The 20,989-nt window shown below is 40.1% G+C and overlaps 1 protein-coding gene across 1 annotated transcript in view; it reads right to left on the bottom strand.

The window, feature by feature from the left end:
- The window catches only part of ASPM (assembly factor for spindle microtubules), a 31,322-nt gene extending 10,498 nt beyond the window's left edge, over positions 1 to 20,824 (bottom strand). The window contains exons 1-18 of the mRNA XM_052666305.1: positions 20,438 to 20,824; positions 17,357 to 17,500; positions 15,037 to 16,390; positions 13,332 to 13,433; positions 12,547 to 12,693; positions 12,135 to 12,380; positions 11,911 to 11,978; positions 11,261 to 11,402; positions 11,053 to 11,183; positions 10,353 to 10,528; positions 10,108 to 10,253; positions 9,946 to 10,031; positions 8,986 to 9,204; positions 7,810 to 8,026; positions 7,578 to 7,723; positions 7,358 to 7,486; positions 5,783 to 5,977; positions 278 to 4,903 (exon numbers count right to left, since the gene is read on the bottom strand). Of these exons, the coding sequence (XP_052522265.1) occupies positions 278 to 4,903; positions 5,783 to 5,977; positions 7,358 to 7,486; positions 7,578 to 7,723; positions 7,810 to 8,026; positions 8,986 to 9,204; positions 9,946 to 10,031; positions 10,108 to 10,253; positions 10,353 to 10,528; positions 11,053 to 11,183; positions 11,261 to 11,402; positions 11,911 to 11,978; positions 12,135 to 12,380; positions 12,547 to 12,693; positions 13,332 to 13,433; positions 15,037 to 16,390; positions 17,357 to 17,500; positions 20,438 to 20,740 (8,577 nt within the window). The 5' untranslated portion in view covers positions 20,741 to 20,824. The remainder of the gene's footprint in view (positions 1 to 277; positions 4,904 to 5,782; positions 5,978 to 7,357; positions 7,487 to 7,577; positions 7,724 to 7,809; positions 8,027 to 8,985; positions 9,205 to 9,945; positions 10,032 to 10,107; positions 10,254 to 10,352; positions 10,529 to 11,052; positions 11,184 to 11,260; positions 11,403 to 11,910; positions 11,979 to 12,134; positions 12,381 to 12,546; positions 12,694 to 13,331; positions 13,434 to 15,036; positions 16,391 to 17,356; positions 17,501 to 20,437) is intronic.
- Between the last annotated feature and the right edge of the window lie 165 nt (positions 20,825 to 20,989).

Genomic DNA, 20,989 nt, shown 5'->3' with positions numbered 1-20,989 from the left:
CAAATATCAGAGATCAAATTTTAAGCCGTACCATTTAAGGGGAAACATAAGGAAAAAAGGAATATGACTTTTCAGACGAATGCCTCAGCAAGGAAAGACAAAACGGAGTCAGATTCATTTCTGAGCCCCGCTGTGGTTACCTTTACACTTAATACACTGCAGAACATGATTCTGTTCTAAGATATATGGTTTTAAACCATCGTTTGAAATCGTAGCAGTTCTCCAAAACAAATAAGTAAGCAGAGAAGAACAAACAATATTATGCGTGTATAAGTACCTGAATTTTTATTGCGCTTTCTTTCATTTTCTGGAACCTCTTCCTTACAATGAATCTTCTGACGACAGCCTGCACAAGGATAATTTTTTTCTGGGTTTGCAAGTAGGTCATTCTTTGGCGTTTTACAATCAAGTGGGATCGGTACCATCGCTGTAAGACAACAGCTGCTTTTTTATAGCTCACATACTGTGATTTAGCTTTGTGCATTAAGTAACAGGCTTGTAATGTAACAGCTGCTGTTTTAAGTTGAATAAATCTTCTACGTTGCACAGCCATCTGAAGAAAAGACTGAATCTTCCTTGTGGCACGTATCTGTCTTGCTAGTTTTCTTGCTTTCATACCACGGTAGGCAGACTGAATAATTATTATCGCTTGCCTTTGAAGAGAATACTCTGCTTTCTGTAAACGAGCAGCGTGACACGCTCTATACCACCTCTGAATAGCAACTATTGAATTCTGAACGGATTTATAGCGGGCCCTAGCTCTCTGGCATCGAAACGCTGACTGGATCGTTATTGCTGCTGCTCTTTTCACAAGAAAATGCCTTCTTTCCACACGCATTCGTAAGAATGATTGGATGAATAGTGCAGCAGCATTGGTTTTATGCAATTGCCTTGCCTTTTTAGCACGAAAAGAAGACTGAAGGCAAACGATGGCCTTCCTTATTTTCGCATAGTTTTCCATATCAGTTTCTTTTGCTATTTTGGCTCTGAACCTTTGCTGTATAACTCTGGCGGCCCAGCACAACTGTTTATAATATTTGTGCTGTATGTACATTCGATAATTAGACTGTATTACAATTGCTGAAGCATGCATCATTTTCAACTTCTGTCGTTCCTTCATGCCTCTGTAAGATGCCTGAATAAGAAGAGCAGATTTCTTAATCATCAGATATTCCTTTTGTTGATTCTTTGCTTTAACGTAGGAACGGTAGTAGTACTGTATAACAATAGCCGCAGTTCTCATCTTTTGATAAGCGCTTCTATTTCTGTGCATTTTATAGGCTGATTGTATTGTACGAGCAGCTAAATGCATGTGCTCAATGCTCTTGCGCACTCTGATTCCTCTGTACACAGCCTGTAGACGAATAGTTGCTCTGCGAAGATACAGATACTCCTGAGCGTGCTGCCTAGACAGAATCAAAGCTCTGTATCTTCTCTGAAAGACAAGAGCAGCTGCTTTAAGAGAGAGAAATCTTTGATGTTCTCGAAAAGCTCTATAATTTTTCTGAACCACAGTAGCGGCACGGTGCATTTCTTGATGTTGTTTTTTCAAGCGCATGTCCCGAAAAGCCCTCTGAATACAAATTGCTGCTCTCTTCAATGAGGAGTAACGCTGTACTGCAATATTCCTTAGGTTATTCGCTCTGAATTTCCTCTGTATTAGCTGGGTTGCCCACTGAACTCGTCTGTAGCGGTGGTACTGCCTGTACATTCGGTAGTTTCTCTGTATTATAAGTGCTGCCTCATGCCTTTTCTTCAAGAAGCATCTTGTTTTCATTCCTCTATAGGCAGCCTGAAGAACTAAAACAGATTTGTATGTTTTTAAGTACATTTCTCTGACACGCTTCCCTTCCCTGTAAGCACGATAACGTTGCTGTATGATTACTGAAGCAAGTCTGAGAACTTGGTAAGAAATGTAAATTTTTCGCATTCTTAGCGTTGCTTGGATGACCGTAGCAGCTTGATGCATCTGCCTCATTTTTTGCCTTGCCAAAAAGCCTCTATAGGCTGACTGGATAATAACAGCAGCATTAAACAACGAGAGATATTGTTGACGTTGAATTTTTGCTAGTTTTGTTGCTCGGTATCTTCTCTGAATTACAACAGTGGCTGTTCTAAGGGAAATAAAACATTTTCTTTGGAGAAAAGTTCTGAATCTTCTTTGAATAAGCTCAGCAGATTTATTCATAGTTCTTAAATGTCTTCTTGTTTTCATGCCACGAAACGCAGCCTGGAGACAAAGCGCAGCACTTCTCACAGTCATATAGTTGTGAACTTGCCTATTTCTCTCCTTACAAGCACGATACCATTGCTGAATCTGTCTGGTTGCCAGCAACAAGTTTCTGAAATCCCTCTGTTGTTTGTGCACTCGATAATAAGACTGTATCAGTGCTGCTGACTGATGCATCATTTTTAAGTCTTGTCGAACTTTCATGCCTCTAAAAGCAGCCTGAAGGACAATGGAAGACTTCTTGAGCTCCAAGTACTTCTTACGTTCTACTCTGCCTAAACAAAATGCTCTATACTGTCTTTGAATTATAATTGCTGCCATTCGAATTGCCTGGTATCTAATATTTATGCGATGCATCTTAAACATGGCTTGAATACGAATAGCTGCTTGATGCATAGAATGAATTTCTCGTCTGACTTTTATGCCTCTGTAAATTGCTTGCATTTTGATTGCAGCTGTTTTTAAAGATAAGTACTTTTGCCTTTGCCATTTAGCGTGAATAACTGCACGATAGCGCCTCTGAATTACTACTGCTGCAGATCTAAGTCTTACATAGTCCTTCTTTACCAGGTACGATTTGAAGGCTGCTTGTATTGTCGTTGCAGCTTTGCTTAATTCCCTCAGTTGTTTCCTCACAGTCATTCCACGGTATGCAGACTGCAAGACTAGCACAGCCGCCTTTGTCTTTAGATAAAGTGCACGCTGTTTTTTTTTCATACGGTAAGCTCTAAAGTACCTCTGAATCACCAGAGTGGATCGCCTTAGTTTTTTAAATTTTAATTGATTGACGTGCATTCTGTAGTAGGACTGAATAATTGTGGCAAGACTGTGCCTCTTTTGAATCTTTTTTCTCGCTGCTTTTCCCCGCCATATCGTCTGAAGACGTACTACACAGTTCCGCAGCTCAACGTACTCCTGCCGTTGTTTTTGGCTTATGACGCTGGCTCTGTAACGCCTTTGGATAGTGAGTGCAGCATGGTTCATAAGTCTGAACGTTTTCAGAGCCATGAATTTCCTGAAGGCAGATTGTATTGCAGTTGCAGCAGCACATTGTCTTCGAATTTGCTTTCGAACCTGGTAACCGCGAAAAGCTGCTTGTAAAGTAAGCGCAGCTGCTCTTGTTTTCAGGAAGGCCAGTCTTTGCCTGTTACTAGTCTTGCAAGTTCTGTACCATCTCTGAATCACAAGAGAAGCTTGAATCATTGCCTGATATTTTTTTCTTGTAGCATGAGCTCTAAAAGCCGTCTGAATTTTGACAGCAGCTCTGTGTTCCAGCTTGAGCTTTTTGCGCGCCTTATAACCCCTGTAGCCTGCCTGTATGCACACTGCTGCTTTTCTAGATTGCAGGAACTCCTGCCTCTGACAGAGTTGCATGTGATATGCACGATAGTGTTTCTGAATGACAACAGCAGCACTGTACATAATTAAATAACGTGCCCTGGTCCTCCTCATTCTGTACTGTGCCTGGAGAAATACTGCAGTCTCCGTCCACCTTTTTATTTGCTTCCTGACAAGATAGCCTCGAACTGCAGCTTGAATTCTTATGCAGGCTCCCTTCAATTTCCTATAATCTTCTTTAAGTTGAAGAGCACATCTACGAGACCGATACCTTTGCTGGACATAAAGCGTTGCTTCCCTTAAGGCACGGTAATACCTACGAGCTTGTCTCATCTTTACACAAGCTTGAATTTTCACTGTAGCATTTCTCAAGTCTTTAAATCTCTTTCGGATGACATAAGCGCGGAAACTTGACTGAATTTTTATCACAGATCTCAATATGTGAACTTCTTTCCTGGCTTTCCTTCCTCTATAGGCAGACTGAAGGACAACGGCAGCCAGACGCATCCTCTGGAAAGATGAGGCGGCTTTTTTAGAAGTGACACGTGCCCTATACCAAGCTTGAATTACAGAAGCAGCGTTTTTCATCTCTTTGTATTTTTTCACCTGTTGGTATTTTCTCACGTGCGACTGCAATAAAGTAACAGATTTTTTTAATAGTAGAAATCTTAGTTTTGCTTGTCTCATTCTCCACAGTGATTGAACAACACAAGCTGCTTTTGTTTGCCTGTATAGCATACGTGCTTTCTTGCCTTTAAAAGCAGCTTGGAGAACTACTACCGCTGCACGCTTTTGCAAATAATTCTCTCTCTCTTTTTTTCCTAATTTATAAGCTCTGTAATACTGCTGAATGGTCACTATTTGTGCCCTGCATTCCTGGTAAATACGTCTAGCTATCTGACACCTGTACCAAGCCTGAATCTTGACAACGCTTTGCTTAATACGTAGATACTGTTTCATATCTCTGTGCATCCTATACCAAGACTGAATGACAAGGGCAGCTCCCTCTCTTTTAGTCAGTTTTGAAGATTGCCATTTTCTGAAATACCTCTGGAGCACTAAAGCAGCTCTAATTCTCTCTTGAATTTTGTGTTTTCTCCATTTTCTGAAAGCAGACTGTATAGTAAGTACTGAAGACCTTAAGATTTCATATCTTTGCCGATGTTCCTTTGCCAGTTTAGTTGCACGCAGACGATTCTGAATTGTAACTGTAGCCCAAAGAATTCGTTTATATGCAGCAACGGATAACAACATCCTTATCCTTGCTTGTACAAAAATGACATAGTATCTTAGCTGTAAATAACTTTTCCTTGCAGAGTATCTCCTCCAATAAGCCTATAGGGAAAAAATAGAAAATTTAGCACATTCTTAGTGTATCAGTATAGTAAATTAGCTTGACTTAAGTCTAAATTTGATGACTCTTGACCTCAGATGTTTTAAAGTTTCTGTATTCCTACTTAACCCACATAGTACTGGAGCAAGCTGCCCAGTGGAGTTTCTTTCTATGGAGACATTCAAAATCCACCTGGATGCTTTTCTGTGCAACCTGCTCCAGGGAACATATCTTAGCATGGCAGTTGGACTGGAGGATCAGGAATCTCCAGAGGTCACTTCCTATCCGCGTGATTCTCCAATGCCCAGATATGTATATTAAAAACAAGCAATTTTAAACAGCTAATTACTTCCATCTTCGCTATTTTAAGCGCTTTATATTCTGGGAGAAAAAAAAAATTAAAAAATTGCCCTGTCAACGAAAGATTACGTGTTAAAATATGTAATGCATCAGTGACTCTTTAACATCCATTCCAAAGAATCTTAAGAATGCTTTGGGTAACAGTGGGGAACATATACTCAGAAATAACTATGCAATCACTAGCTATGAACTGGTAACTAATTTCCGCTATTCTGAAAGTGCCAACTGCAAGTGTCATAACATTAGGAGACAAACCATCTCTAGCTTCAACAGCTGCAGAAAAGCAAAGCAGAATTATCTGATAGGTCCTGTCTGGTTTAAGGCCCAGTGTGGGCTTACTTGTGATATACCGGTACAAAATATTTACTAAGAAAGAACAATGAGAGATTTAAAGCCATATTACCATTTCGCTCTGAATATCTGTTGCTGTAAGCAGAACAAATGACGCTGAGCAATACTGTTTCTTCCAGGTTTCAGAGGGTTTCCTTGCTGCTGCGTAATCTCACTTTAAAACAAATTACCTGAATTACTGTGGCAGATTTACTTCTGGCTTCCTCCCATTTTGTCTTTTTTAGATTTAAAAAAATCGTCCTTGCTAAGTGTCTTCTCCAGTGCTTCTGGATGATGACTGCTGCGTTGTGTTTCTTCACGAGGCGTCGGTGAGACAAGAAGTTTATTGCGTATTTTTGAATTATCCGAGCAGCTCTGTCTCTTTCCTACAAAGAGTGAATTTGCACTGAACAGTCAGGACTGAGAATTCTGCTCATATTTTGGATGCGTTAAAAAACTATCTTATAAAAATTAGGCTTGTCGATTCCACTGCTTTTCTTTATCCTATTTCAAAAAATTTTCTGAGACAGAATGCTTACTTCAGCACCAAGTTTTTTGTACACATATCTTTCTGCCATGACAGTACATCACGTCTGTTACAGTTTTTTACTGCTCCTCAAGTAATCTGTTTTTAAGCCTCGATTTTAGTTCTCATTCACAAGAGTTCAAGATATTCATAATAATGGTATCCAGCTATACTGAAATAACATAAAATTACAAAACCGGCCTCACCAGATCATGTCCATCTAGCCAGAGTTTTGTCTGCATAGACCGAGCAGTGTTTTTACAGTACCCCAGTGACAGTACTAACAGACTTGTATACATCAGGGCAACAAGAAAAGGAAGTTGTCAATGTAATACCTAAGTAAAAAGCCCATACAGTCAGAATCCTAACTAGTAGCCTATCCGTACTGCACTACAACAGAGCAGAGTTGCTCATACTGCAAGATTAAATTCAAAATAACATCTGCAGTGCCTGTGGGTTTTGTTTTTGACACCGCCCGCCCACAATCAGCTTTGCTATAAAGTATTTTAAAAGTTATTTATAAAGGAAACTCTTCTATCTTAGCATCGAGATTGATTCTTTTAATAAGGTAAAGAAGTTGGAGATGAAAAATTCCCCATCGTATGCCACAGATTCTTAAATTTGGACACTGCTCGATTTTCTAATATCGATCTCAGATACATGTAAGGTGTTTATCAATCTTAATGGTATCAATAGTTTCACAATCATCACAAGTTCTGGCATAACTACTAGAAAAGCAAGAAACAAAATAATACACAACTTGACTCAGAACACTGTGGGGAAGTCTAGCAGTTTAGCATCTACAGAAATAGTAAAACCATGTGGAAGTTTAATTTTACAAGCCATAAAGCGTAATTAAACAAAATAACAATGAATAGAAATTTAAAAGGAACAGCTCTTTTCAGTTCAAGGAAGCAGTGCAGCAACTTCACACCTGACTTCGGAAAAGGATTTAAGGGGAACTGCATTTCAGTTAGAACACAAAATAATTCCCGAAGGACATGAATTTTTAAGGAGCATCCACTTCGCTTAACATGTAACTAATTTAGAATGGTTTTCAACTAATCTTTAGTAGATTATGCTACCAAGAAGTCCATATAATTTGATAATAATATTGCTTGTATGAATTTTAGTGCCAATATTATTCCAATAAACCTGTGTACTCTATTAACAGTGAATTTATATTCTTTACTTAGTACTTCTCAAAGTACAAGTTCCACGCATTGCACAGATAGAGTACCTGAAAAAGTTTCAGTTCCCTTTTCAGCCTGAATTTCCTCCAAGCAGACTGAATTAAACGAGCGGCTCGAGTTTCCTGCCGTAGATCTAGAAGCCGTGAGCACAGAAACGACAGGTAGGTAATAACAACCTATTCAAACACAGAACATAGCCGAGTTAAGGACCGAGTAAAGAGAGCTGGGCACATTTACATCAACTCTAACTAAAGACAGCTATCTCACCTTCTCATCAGGAATTGTATTTGACATGTCTGAGTGATGAATCATTGCTGGTATTCCACCTAGGTCAGAAACTGCGTTATTGATCAGCTGGAAGTTCTTCTTTTCATTTTCCAGCAGTTCCTTGTACAAGACTGAAGCAGTTACAGCTTTGCAAAGAGAAAATATTTGTCAAATTAGATCAAGCATAAGAGTAATGGATTTTACAAGTGCTTCCAAACATTAAGTAACTTACTTTGGTCAAATGGTCCTTCCATAACATTTAGAGAAGTATCAGACTCTGAAGAGGATGAGGAGGAACAATTCAGTCCCACCTTATGAGTTCTTGAGCACTCTACTGTTTGAGTTGTACGCTGGCACACAGCTTCCAAAGGCACATAACACGGGTGGTAATGATGAATTAAATGACACAGCACTCTTCCATCTGAGAAACAGACTGTGAAATTTTCCACCTGTTTAATAAAATACAGTAAGATACAGTTTCCTTGGTTTTTCAATACCATTTCATTGATAGAAAATCCTACACTCAGTTTATATCTTGTACTTTTGAAAGTAATCAATCACAGAATGGCCTGGATTAGAAGGACCACAAAGATCATCTAGTTCCAACTCCCTGCTGTGGTTGGGGCTGCCAACCAGTACATCTGGCCCTAGATGAGACATGAATTCTGATCGCTTATTTTGAACAGAAACTATTGCTTCCTTTGAACATTCACTATGCATTGTCATATAGCTGTAAGAAACCTGCAACAAGTGTGAATTACTGTACAGTGAAACTCCAAGGGAAACGCTTCAAAAAGAAAGCACTGTTTCTACAGGAGGATCTCTGGAAACTTCTACAGATGGCTCTCATGTAGGTCTTCAGAGCAGAAATGAACTTGCATGAGCTTCAAAGACTGTAATTTGCCCTTCAGAGAGATTATCAGGTATGACAGGATTCGGAGTGAAGTCAAGTGCCTTAACAGGGCTTCTCAGAGAGTTGTTCTCAGAGAGAACAGCTGGTAACATTATCCTTCTAAACAGACACCTCTGAAGAGAGGAATCCTTCTTGGCCTGAACGTTAGTTTAATTCTCACAGTTACTGTGAACAGTAAAAAATTTATGCACAAATACATTTAGGATGAATACTCATTTAAAAAAAACAGAAGATAATAACAAAAAAACCCACTGCAACTAAAATGTTATATTCCTAAAAGGCATTTTTATGCATGAGACTAGCAAGAAGGCAGTATGCTTTCGCTCATATTTTTTAAAAAGGAGAGCTGAGCTGCAGGTCAATCCACAGACAGATGGTTATTCCCAATCAGACTATGTAAAGTTGAGAAGGATATTTAAAACTAATTAGTATTGCCTGTAACGACGTTATTCTATAGCTTAAAGAATTCTGCTCTCTAAAGAATAAGCATTTTACCTTAATACTGTAAAATCCACAAACAGCATTAACCCATGCCATCAGCAGCTTCACATTTTCACCATGACTTTGAGGTGAGGGGCTACTGCTGTTATCTTCTTGTATTCTGCAACAACTTGAAAAAAGCTTGAGAGCACCCAGCTGCATTTTTATCTTACGCGCATTCTTTAAAAATTTGATTTCTTCTTTTAGCTGTTCCACGTTAAGAAGAACATCCACCTATTATGGAAGACAAAAAAAAAAGAATTTATTTATGTAATCATTAAAACAGCTGAATGGATGCAGAAGCTGTAGGTATTGCCTTTTAAAGAAAGAGAAACTACTCTACTACCTGCCACACTAAGTCAGTAGTGATTAATATGGACTTGCCAACATAGGTGGCAACATCCTCCACCAAGTAAAGAACTTAAGAAGCAGAGAACTTAAACCCACGCTCAGCCTTTTCATGGCAAAAGGTTACAGAGCAGTTTAGCAGAAGTGGGTGCTGGAGTCGGGCAATGGAGCAAGCAGAAGACAGTAGCGAAGAATGTTTACAACTTCATTAAATATCATTAAATACTCTATACTGCCTGTCAGACTAACCTCAGAAGCTAATTGAAAATTCGATTCTCCTCTCACTTTCCAGTTAATAAGATCTTACCAGCTTTTGGAAACCAAAGTTATTTTAGTCTAATTATCAATTCCGACAGCCTAACACCATATGCTCAGAAGTATCTGTGTGGTTTTTTTCCTCCAAAAACTTTTATGACTGTATACAAGAAAAAAAACGTGCATAAAAATGTTAAAATATACCGTTAGGGCTATTAGATAGCATTTCTATGACACTTAGAATTTACAGTGTAAATAGTTCTATGGTCTGCCTACACAGACAACAAATAGTTGCTAAAGGACTGATATCTTCATTACCTTTCACCTCAAATTAGTGGAAAAAAAACCCCAACAAACACAAAGAAGTAATACCTGGAAAGCAAAGACAATTTTCCACAGCAGAGCTAATGTTCGTTCCCTGTGTCTGTCCACAATATCCCTACAGTCAATTGAAGCACCTATTAAATAAAAGAAAGAAATAAAACATGCACTACTCCTGCAATGGGCTTAGAATAACTGATTTCTAGGCCTTACCGCTGTCATCTTTCAAGTGAATTCCTCGCTGTTTAAGAACACTGAGAACAATATCAACATTATGCATCTTCTGTAGACGACTAATTGCTGGAACTCTCAGCTGTTTTGAAAGATTCCAGTCTCTGGTTAGAAGTTCCATTGCTCTCCTAACAAAGGGAATTTCACAGCTTAATACCTTAACTTAGCTCAAATAAAGTATTTTATAAGGAAAATGAACGGTTCAAAACAATACGGTATCAACATACACAAGACGAATGCCGCACTGTAGGTCCACAGCCAGATTTGTTACAGCAAAATCAAATTCATCAAGTGGAGTTTGAATGTGGCTGACGGGTAGTCCCAGGAAACCAAGATGGCGGGAAAGATCACCTTCACCACTCAGGAAGTCACGAGAAATAGCCAGCAGAATGTCTTTACTTGTCTTAAAATAAACAGACACAGATATACGTTAGATACAAATATTTAAAAAGATAAATGTCTTGCACAGCTTGTCTGCGCAGTACAAAACTACAGGAAATTAAATGTAGCAAAGACATTTATTAGATTCTGTATGACAGATGTTGTATATTCCCTTATCACAGCAAAATAACAGAAGAAAAATCAGGAAACCCACAAACTGGTTTAAGACCAGCTGCAGTACAGTACGCTAGAGCAATACTTAAGAGCAGTGCAGCAGCTTAGCTTTAGAAAGGGAAGCAAGGTAATGCAACATAACAAGAGTCCTTCCTAAAGAAGCAACACAAAACGTTCATAGGAAATCTTTTTCAGAACCATGAAGTCATGCACTGAGAATAAAAGCATAGGTAAAAGCACAAGCACGAAGAGCCAAGACTCATTATAGAAAAATACATGATATTAAAAAAAACAAACACACATACGTTCAGTCACAGAATGTTCATATGTAGAACAATGCTTGACTCAGACATCAAACCTTATCTCTCTTACCTTGAATTCTGCGTCCTTACAAAAGAGGCAAGGGTCATGGCCAATCAATCTGGACTGTTTAGCACGATCCAGAAAGCAAACTAACAACAGCAATTTTTTCAGTGTAAATTTCGACAAGGCTTCTTCATGGCCTAAAATGACAGAACTAATTAAGTGGCAGTTCAAAAATTAATTGCTAAGATGGCCTATTTTTGGAAATACTAGTTACCTTCTCGGTAAAGGTGAGGCACAGTGGGATGTCTATATTCAGCTGCAATGTCAGGGTTCCAAAGCAAGCGATTAAGAATAAATACTGCCAAACCCATAAAGTCACTATTGCTCTCCAAAGTTATCAGTTCCCCATAAACAGTCTAATATGAAGGAAAGAAGAAAAAAAACAAAACCATTAAAAATGGCCTTAAAAGCTATATGCTCTTGTGAATGTCATACACTATGGAAATAGTACTGGCATTCTGTAACAGCAAGTGGTAGCTAATCTCTAAAAATCATTTTTTAAAACAGTGACTAAAAGATTACACGAAAGGAAATTTCAGAACATTCTGTCTTATATAAAAACATGTTTGAGAATCTGCACTTAGAGGCATCTTCCTATAGGTCACTGAGGAGTGAAACTAACTGCAATCTGCTCTTCTGTTATTAGTTCAACTTTCCTTGATTAAATATTTTCCTTTTTAATAAACATCTTTTAATGCAAGTTGGTTATAGTAAAGCAGAAAGAAAGAAAATGTGCTATAACTTAATCAAATCCACTTAGACTAATAAAATAGAAAATAAAAGAGAAACCTGAAATACTCTCTTCTAGAAAGCTTGCTAGATTCTCTAAATATTTTGATTACAGATAGTAAGTTCTGCACTTACCTCCAGTCCTATACGCAGCCACAAGGGATTGTAAGATAAAAGCCAGTTAAGGACTTTCTGCCTCTCTCCTGCGAAAGAGCATTTTGTGATATTACATTCAGTAAATACTTCATATTATAGAAAAACGTACTAACAATTGCTTTTAGTTTAAACCAACTAAGATTATGAGCAATCATTTCCCTACTCACAGAACAGGAGAGTGTGAAAATTTATAGTATTCTTACCTACATCTTTCCAAAGATGCCTGTCTCGACGAACTAGCAAACGTCGAGTTTCAATCTCAACCTCCAGCTTCTTAATAGCTTTAACCATTGCGTCAGATGTAAACAGGCGACAAGCATCCCGACGCAACTTGTTCAGTCTACGACGAGCAGTATATGCTTTTAGAGATGCTTCCTCTTTTGTTGGTGCTTTAGGAACACTGGTTTTATGATGGTTCTCTTCTCCCAAGATAAGAGCAGCTGCATTTACTGTTTAAAACGCAGGTAAATATAAGAACTGTGAAATAACAAGATCTACTCTTTGTATAAGAGCTAAGGTAATGCAAAGTAAAATGACAAGTAAGACTAGTGTTAAGATATTCATTAATATGAACAAAAAATTTGAGAACTTTAAAAGTGAAAATCCTGCACTTACCTTGTGAGGTGTTTGTTTTTACACTAAAGTCATCAGGGGTGAGCACAAAATTTAACCACCAAGTGAAACCTCGTTGTTGCTTCTCCTTCCAACGTTCATCGTAAAACATGTTTTGAGCAGCAAAAGGCATTGGGTGCCTAGGAATGACTTAAAAGAAATAAATAAAATCCAAACGTCAGTCTCTCCTTCAATCAGTATTTAAAGAATAGCAGTTCTTGAAATGTATGACAAGCAAGTGATGGAAAAGATTAATGTCTGATACTCCATCTAGCACTACAGCAGAAAAAAACTAGGTTTTCAGAATTTCCAGTGACTTGTGAATCAGCCACCAGTGGATAAATTTCAGTCACAAAACATGGATAAAGTCAGAGCACTGTGACAAAGACATGATTTCTGGAACATAGGTTATTTTTGGCACATATCTCAGGACAAAATCCAGTTGAGTTATATTACCTTCAGGAACAACCATTTCATACACACGTTTTTTTTCTGACCAGATCAACTTACTAGTACCAGATTTGCTAAATCAATACAGGGAACACACTTATAAAGTACCTTTTACATTTACTTCTTGTATTCAAAACAGGAGGAAAGGACCATGTGTTACAACAGGTTTCCTATGAGATGCATCATAAAAGGAACAAAATTTTCTACTAGTTATTTAATTGTGCGTACAATCTTCTATTTCATCCCAACTCTACCCAGTTGGTCTCAACTACAAGCAGCAGCAATTGAGCAATTAGTTCAATGGAAATGGATTTACTGAATATCAGAATTCTGTTTACCTGTTTTCAGCGGTTTCACAAATGTCAGGTGAGACTGAGCCAATCCAGCAATGGGCTTGTTAATTCTATTGGTAGTTTTTGATGCTTTCTGAAGGGAAGAACCTAAAAAGAGCACACAAATATCAATTACAAATGTCAGTGAAACTTACCATATTAGGATTCGTAATTCTTAAAACAGTACAGAACTGGAGTAATTTCCCCCCAACCCCTATAAGATAGCAGTAATCTCTCGATGATGAAGAAAGTTAAGCAGAGTATCTAACCTACAATCAATAAGGGAAGAACTGTTAAGAGCATGGAAGGGTGATTTGATTTCACAGTTCTTCAGAACATCAAAGAAATGTACTGTTAAAATTGATCCTAACGGATCCTGATGGAGCTTTGACAGATGAAGTGACCTAGGGTTAAGAGACCTAGATTTTCTGAACATATGAAAACAAACACTTTCAGAGCTAACTCTTCGTCATGGTGACATCAAATGAAGGATTAAAAAAAGTATCACGCTGCAAATGAACTTTGGTTCCCGGCTTACACCCAATGACAAGGTGTTATCTTGGAAGAAAAAAAGAGGCTAGTTTACAGACTGTGTCAATATGTTTAGCTGAAGTGGGTTTTTTTGTGCTTATTCCAACCTCTCCTATTATTCTGATAAGTTTTAAGCATATTTTGGTTGTTAAGAAAAATGGGTTTAACGTGGATTATTCTGAGGCTGGTTGCAAAGGTAACTTTTATAGTGAAATATGATTTTTCTTTGTGAAGCAGCACCTACTACACTATCTACACGTGCAATTAAAATAACAGGTTATATTTTGAAATAAACTGTAGTAAAAAGAACGCAATTCAAAAATTATGTCATCTACAATTACACCTGTGGATGAATAGAAATAATCTGGTGGGTAGCATTGCTTTTTCCTGCTGGACATGAACCTGGTGGCTTTTTATGAAGGCTGTCTTAAAGAGCCTGAACTCAAACCACATTACTGAAAGCCTCAAACTAATTCCAGATCACAGAATGGGTCGTCTGAAGAACTGAAGAAAACAGCATATGCTATTTTAATCTCAAAGCCATGATAATTTTTTTTCCTGGTAGTTATATTACAGAGACTGCAGGAAGATTCGCAAATGAAATGCTTCTTTTAGTTACCACTCCTCTCATACTCCAAAATGTATCTGGGAGCGGAACCCTTTGAAACCATAAGAGCACACTGAAACACAAGAAGTCAGCTTGCTCTGATCTTCCAGCAACAAAGTATTGGTAAGCTGGGGAGAAAGCTGATATCATACTCAGTGCAGACAGTAAAAAAACAGGCAGCACAAGTAAGACCTAGGAACTATTTGAAAGTGCATTACAGCAGAAAGGGATTCAAATATTCACACTGGTAAGCGTACACATAACAGCAACATTGCATAGTGAGCACGTTTCTAGTAAATTTGAATTACCATGCTCAGGAATTGCCAAATACTTTTCCAGTTTTTGTCATTACCAAGATTTAGAAAAGAATGAAGTAAATCTGAATCCAATAGTATAATCAAAGATCTAGTTTTCAAATTTGTACAGTGCAGATAATTTCTCAGAAAGAAATTACAAAGACCCACATTTCAGACATACGAAATATCCTTGACTGTTGCTAGACAGTTCCGTTTACTATGCAAATGTTATAAACAAAAGCATTTTCCAAAAATGATAAATGAAAGTACAGCTCACCAGCTTTCTTGTTCTGCCCTGTTCTCTCTCGGGTTGTACGTTTGAAGGCTGACGGTCTCACGGTAGCGTGCTTTTTACTGTCCATGCTGGATGTAAGAGCTCTTTTTCTTTCCACTTCTTCCACGTGCACCGGGCCTACAACTCTATTTTTTTCCATAGATAATTCATTTTTCCTCTTACGACACAAAGACGTTGATTCAGTAGATGAGCTTATTTTGTCGCTGGGACACTTATTTCCAGCTGAAACTGGACCTATGACTGGAAGGTGTTCAGATATTTCAGCCTTTGTGTATAATGGCGCCATATTTTCACATGTCATTATTGCGCTATTAAGGCATTTCTTAGATTTGGGCGGAAGCATTCCCATTTTTTTCCTCTCATCAGCATTGGGCTTACTTTTGATGACAGTGGCAGACAGAACTGGGCGCTTTTTTGGTTGCTCTATCTGAGAAGAATGTGTTTGAAATTCCCCCATAGAAGGACAAGTGGTGTGATTTTCTTTGGATTTGTTATGATGAAGCCCTTGGGAATCTATGCTATGCACCTCAAAGGCTTCATTTAACACACGTTCTACATGAACCTCTGTTCTTGTCCGTCTGTCTCCATTTTTTTTCCATTTTGAGGGGACACATTGCTTCACAACATAAGTCTCTGTTGTACAAGATAATAAAGCTTCCTCTGGTTTGGGAGTCTTTGACTGCATATACAATTGCATGTCTTTCACAAACTGATCAGGTGACAGAATTGGAACGGGTGGCTCTACTATATCTCCATCAACTTGATAATTGTCATTTACAAAAGAATCTGGACTTAAAAATCTCCTTGTACTTAAAAAGGGCACAGATGATGAATGTTCTGGAGTACAAACAGGTGAGAGCGTGCAATTGAGAATTACTTCATCATTTGAAATCAGTGGTTTTCCTAATCCAGGAGAGCTGCATGCACTTCCAGATTTCAGTTCATTGTGGTCATCAACTGATTTATTGAAGTTGTGGCTGTCCATTACAGGCAATAACCCCTCATTTACGGCAGCAGCAATATCTGAGAATGTAGTAGATCTCCTCATTGAAAGGGGTGTGCCAGCAGTAGTACGAAGTTCCTCTAGCACTGGTACAATAGGAGAGATAGGCAATTTATTTTCTGAGCCAACAGGAGATTCATTTACTGGCGATGTACTGTTTTGCACTGTATTCTGATTTTCACATGATTGAAGTGGGCTTCTCAGTCTATCTGCCTCCTGGGAAACTTGAAAGGTTTTATTAACGTTTTTAGCTTTTGAATTTCTTTTATTAATTTTCCTTGGAACGGATGTTTCTGAACTGTTCTTCTTTTTTATAGTATCCCAAAGACTCTTCTGAAAAAGAACCATAAATAAATGTTAGTATGCTGGCTTTCCGCGTACATTTATGCATAGAAGTGAACATTAGTACCTTCTTTTAAAGTCTAAAATTACAAAAAAGAATACCTAGGCATATGACACAGACATGATGAAAGGGGAACATTTAGGCTAGCAAGGAGAAAGCTTGAGGGATCTACTTGCAGTTTTCTAACACCTAAGAAGAAGGTATTACAGAAGCTGTGAATGCCCCATCCCTGGAAGCATTTAAGGCCAGGTTGGATGGGGCCATGGGCAGCCTGAGCCAGTGGCTGGCAACCCTGCACATGGCAGGCAAATTGGAGCTAGATGCTCTTTAAGGTCGCTTCTATCTCAAGATATTTCTATGATTCTGAGGTAAGAACCTATGGTAGTACAGCAAGAGGCAGCAGGCACAAGTTGCTTATGAGGAAGATTGAATCTGTTTATGTATATGTGTAGGGGAAAGCACGTATCTTCATGATGAAGAAAATTAAACATAGGAATAGGATGTCCACAGTAGAGCTACAATCTCCCTCACCGCAAATGCTCAAGGCTCGACACAAGCTAGACTAAAGCTTTCCTTTAGCAGAAGATTGGAACAGAAAATTTTCACCACTTCCAATCAAAACCTTTTTGTGATTGCCATAAAATAAGCAGCTAAATACATCACTGTACTAAAAGTACCAACAAGAAAATAGTCCAAAAAAGAAGGCAAAGTCAACACATTTAGTCCAGAATTCACTATAATTTATTTCCATGATCGAAAATAGGGTTTTATTCTCTAAACAGCAATACATCAGTACCTATTTTTCAAACCTGCTGAAAAAAATGAAATACAATGTGGCCTCCCACAAATAACAAATAAGAATTTTTAATCCTTCATTGAATTTTGACTACTGAAAACAGTATGTTTCAGCTACATTAAAGTAATGAAATTAGATAAGACAATAAAAACATACTCACCTTTTTTTTCACAGGTTGTTCAGCAACGCCCAAAAGCACAGCCTGATGCTTTACAATGCCATTGACAACAAATGTTACCAGTTCTCTGACCTTGCCTTCTTCTGACGGGGTCCATGTTACACAAACAAATATTCTTTGTCCTGACTAATGGAAAGAAACGCTTGATGTAAAGCGCTTATGCAAACTTTTTTATCATCAAATATAAGAAAAATCAAACCAAATGAAAGCACAATATAGAAGAAACGCATGCTTTGACACTATGAAGTGATAATCCATCTCTAAATGTCAGCTGCTCACCCTTATATATTCTAATATATTATATTAATTGAAGTAAACAACCAAAACTGTCATTTTATTCAAGAGGCATATGATTCTTGAAGAAATTATAATGGAAAGCAAGCAAGAACACACATAAATGTAAAACACAATAGAAAGGATAATACTAGGGTAAAGGTAGATGGAAGAGATTACATGATGTTTTTGCACATATTAATCTAATAAGGCCATTTTCTGAGAATGGTATTTGGACTTGTAATCCGAGGCTAAGTTTCAGGACCTTAGCTGAATGTAAACACAATCATCATTTTTTTTAAGTCAAACGATCTGCAGAGATATGATTACACAGACAAGTTCATTGAATAATTCATTGAATAAAAGCAAAAACACTGAGGGTCTGATCTGCAAATAAAGAAGAAAGCCACAGAGCTCTGTGTGTGCTGTAAAGATTGCTCATGCAGAGTGCCCTACCAAATCACTTCTGTGCAGGTATCGATACAAACAGATCAAAACATTTTTATACCACTGCCAAATTCAAAAACAGTGTGAAAGCTACCAATCTTTAGAGCATTTGAACAAGGAGTTCTGCCTCTTTAAGCAGATCCATTTCCGGAAAACACACTAATTCAACACATGCTTATACTGCAAGATCTGTCAACAATATGGCTGACGTGGTTGCTGAGCAGCTGTCCGTCATATTTGAAAAATCATGGCTGTCCGGTGAAGTCCCTGGTGATTGGAAAAAGAGAAATATTACTCCTGTTTTTAAAAAAGGTAGAAAGGAAGACCAGGGGAACTACTGGCCTCTGTGCCTGGGAAAGAGCATGGAGCAGATCCTCCTAGAAGCTACGTTAATGCACACATGAGATAAAGAAGTGATTCGAGACAGCCAACATGGCTTCACTAAGGGCATGCCTGTCCAATCTGATGGCCTTCTATGATGGAGTGACTGCATCAATGGACAGGGGAAGGGCGACAGATGTCATCTATTCTGGACTTACGCAAAACCTCTGACATGGTCTCTCACCACATCCTTCTCTCTAAATTGGAGAGATGCGGATTTGAAGGATGAACTGTTCAATGGATTAGGAATTGGCTGTCTGGTTGCAGCTCAAGAGCTGTCATCAATCATTCTATGTCAGGGTGGAGGCCAGTCACAAGCAGTGTCCCTCAGGGGTCAGTCTTGGGACCAGTGCTCTTCAACATGTTCATCAATGACATAGAAGACGGCACCGAGTGACCTCTCAGCAAGTTTGCAGATGACACCATGCAGAGAAATGCAGCTGATACATTGGAAGGAAGAGAAGTCATCCAGAGAGACCTAGACAAGCTGGAGAAGTGGGCCCATGTAAACCTGATGATGGGGCCAGGGCAATCTCAGGTTTATACAAACTAGGGGAAGATCTCCTTGAGAGCAGCCCTGCGGAGAAGGACTTGGGGGTCCTGACAGACGAGAAGCTGGACATGAGCCAGCAGTGTGCGCGTGCAGACTGTAAGGCCTACTCTGTTCTGGGCTGCATTAAAGGAGGGGTGGCCAGCAGGGAGAGGGAGATGATTGTCTTTCTCTGCTTGGGAAGAGAGGCCACATCTGCAGTACTGCATCCAGGCCTGGAGCCTCCAGTACAAGAAAGATGCAGAGCTCTTGGAATGGATCCAGAAGAGGACCACTAAGATGAGGCTGGAGCACCTCTCCTGTGAAGAAAGGTTGAGGGAACTGGGCACATCTGGCTTAGAGAAGGCTCCAGGGAGACCTCATTGCAGCCTTCCAATACTTAAAGGGAATATATAAACAGGAGAGGGAACGGATGTTTAAGAGGGTGGATAGTGATAGGACAAGGGGAACGATTTTAAATGGAGACAGAGGATGTTTAGGTTAGAGATTAGGAGAAGTTTTTCACTCAGAGGGTGGTGACGCACTGGAACAGGTTGCCCAAGGAGGTTGTGGATGCCCCATCCCTGGAAGCATTCAAGGCCAGGCTGGATGTGGTTCTGAGCAGCCTGATGTGGTTGTTGGCACCCCTGCACATAACAGGGGGTTGAAACTTGATTATCGTTATGGTCCTTTTCAAACCAGGCCATTCTATGATTCTATGAATAGTTAATACTTATTAATTTCAACAGGATCTTTTAAATACTTCACAGCAAGATTTCAGTCTGCTTTTGTAAGCTTCTTGTTGCAGGTGATCTTCAGAGAGCTACCTCCTTCTCTCACAAGGAGTGAGTGGGCAGGTCACTGGAAGAGACTCACCAGGGAGGTGGTGGAGTCACCATCCCTGGAGGCATTCAAGAAACTTTTAGATGTGTACTAAAGGACATGGTTTAGTGAGGAAACATTGGTGATAGGTGGACATTTGGATGTGATGACGTTAGGGGTCTTTTCTGTCTTAAAAGCCACATTCTCCGAAATCAACAATCTGTGCATCTTGCAGACAGACAGAATACAGAATACATCCTACATTTTGACATAGAATTACAGTGAGGCCCTGGCACAGGCTGCCCAGGGAAGCAATGGAAAACCCATCCCTGGAGCTGTTCAAGGTTGAATGGGGCCCTGGGCAGCCCGAGGGCTGGCAACCCTGCAGACGGCAAGCAGATCGGAGCTCGATACTCTTAAGACCCCTTCCAATCGAACCCATTCTATGACGAGTGGGAAAAGAAGCTCTTCCCTGGGCAGCACGAGTCCACGACTCGCAGGAGCACCTCACGCCGACCGGAGGCTCCCGTGAAGAGAAGCCCGGCCCGCTCCGCCTGCAGCCGCCCGCGAGCACGGCTCGGAACCCCCGCGTGCCCCCCGCAGCCCCGTACCTCCACAGAGAAGCGGCGGCGCTCAAGGCTGAAGCCCATGGCGGAGGCCGGGAAGCGATCGACGAGCACCTCGACGCGCTCCGCATTGGGGTTGTCGATCCCCAGGAGCCGAGTACGCGAGGAGCCGACGCGCAGACTGCCGAAACTGAGGTACGGCGGCCGCGAGAAGTGGCTGAGGACCAGCACGGCGGGCTCCTCGTCCGAGTCATCCTCGGGCCGCGGTACGGCCCAGCGCCGCCTCCGGGGGTTCCCGGCGGGGCTCAGCTGCCAAGTCGCCGCTTCGGGGAACGAGCGCGCGGCCATGCCCTGCGCGGGTCACGCAGCGGGACCGGGCTGCGGCTCCCCTCACAGCCGGGGACGGGACGCCGCGCTGCGTCACCACCCCAACCGCCGCACCTCCGCCCGCCGGTTCAAATCCGGCGCGTCAGCCAATCGCCGCCCTTCCCGCCGCTCCGCCAATGAGCGCCGGGCGTTTTATTTAAACGGCCGACAGCGCCGGTCAGCGCGGCGCGAGGGAGGCTCCTCAGGGCGCCTCCTCGTGGGGACAGAGCG

This window comes from Tympanuchus pallidicinctus, unplaced genomic scaffold, assembly GCF_026119805.1.
Source record: "Tympanuchus pallidicinctus isolate F22 unplaced genomic scaffold, pur_lepc_1.0 scaffold7, whole genome shotgun sequence".
Lineage (NCBI taxonomy): Eukaryota > Metazoa > Chordata > Aves > Galliformes > Phasianidae > Tympanuchus > Tympanuchus pallidicinctus.
Note: the sequence above shows the minus strand (reverse complement) of the source record. Positions and strands in the feature narration are given on the sequence as shown.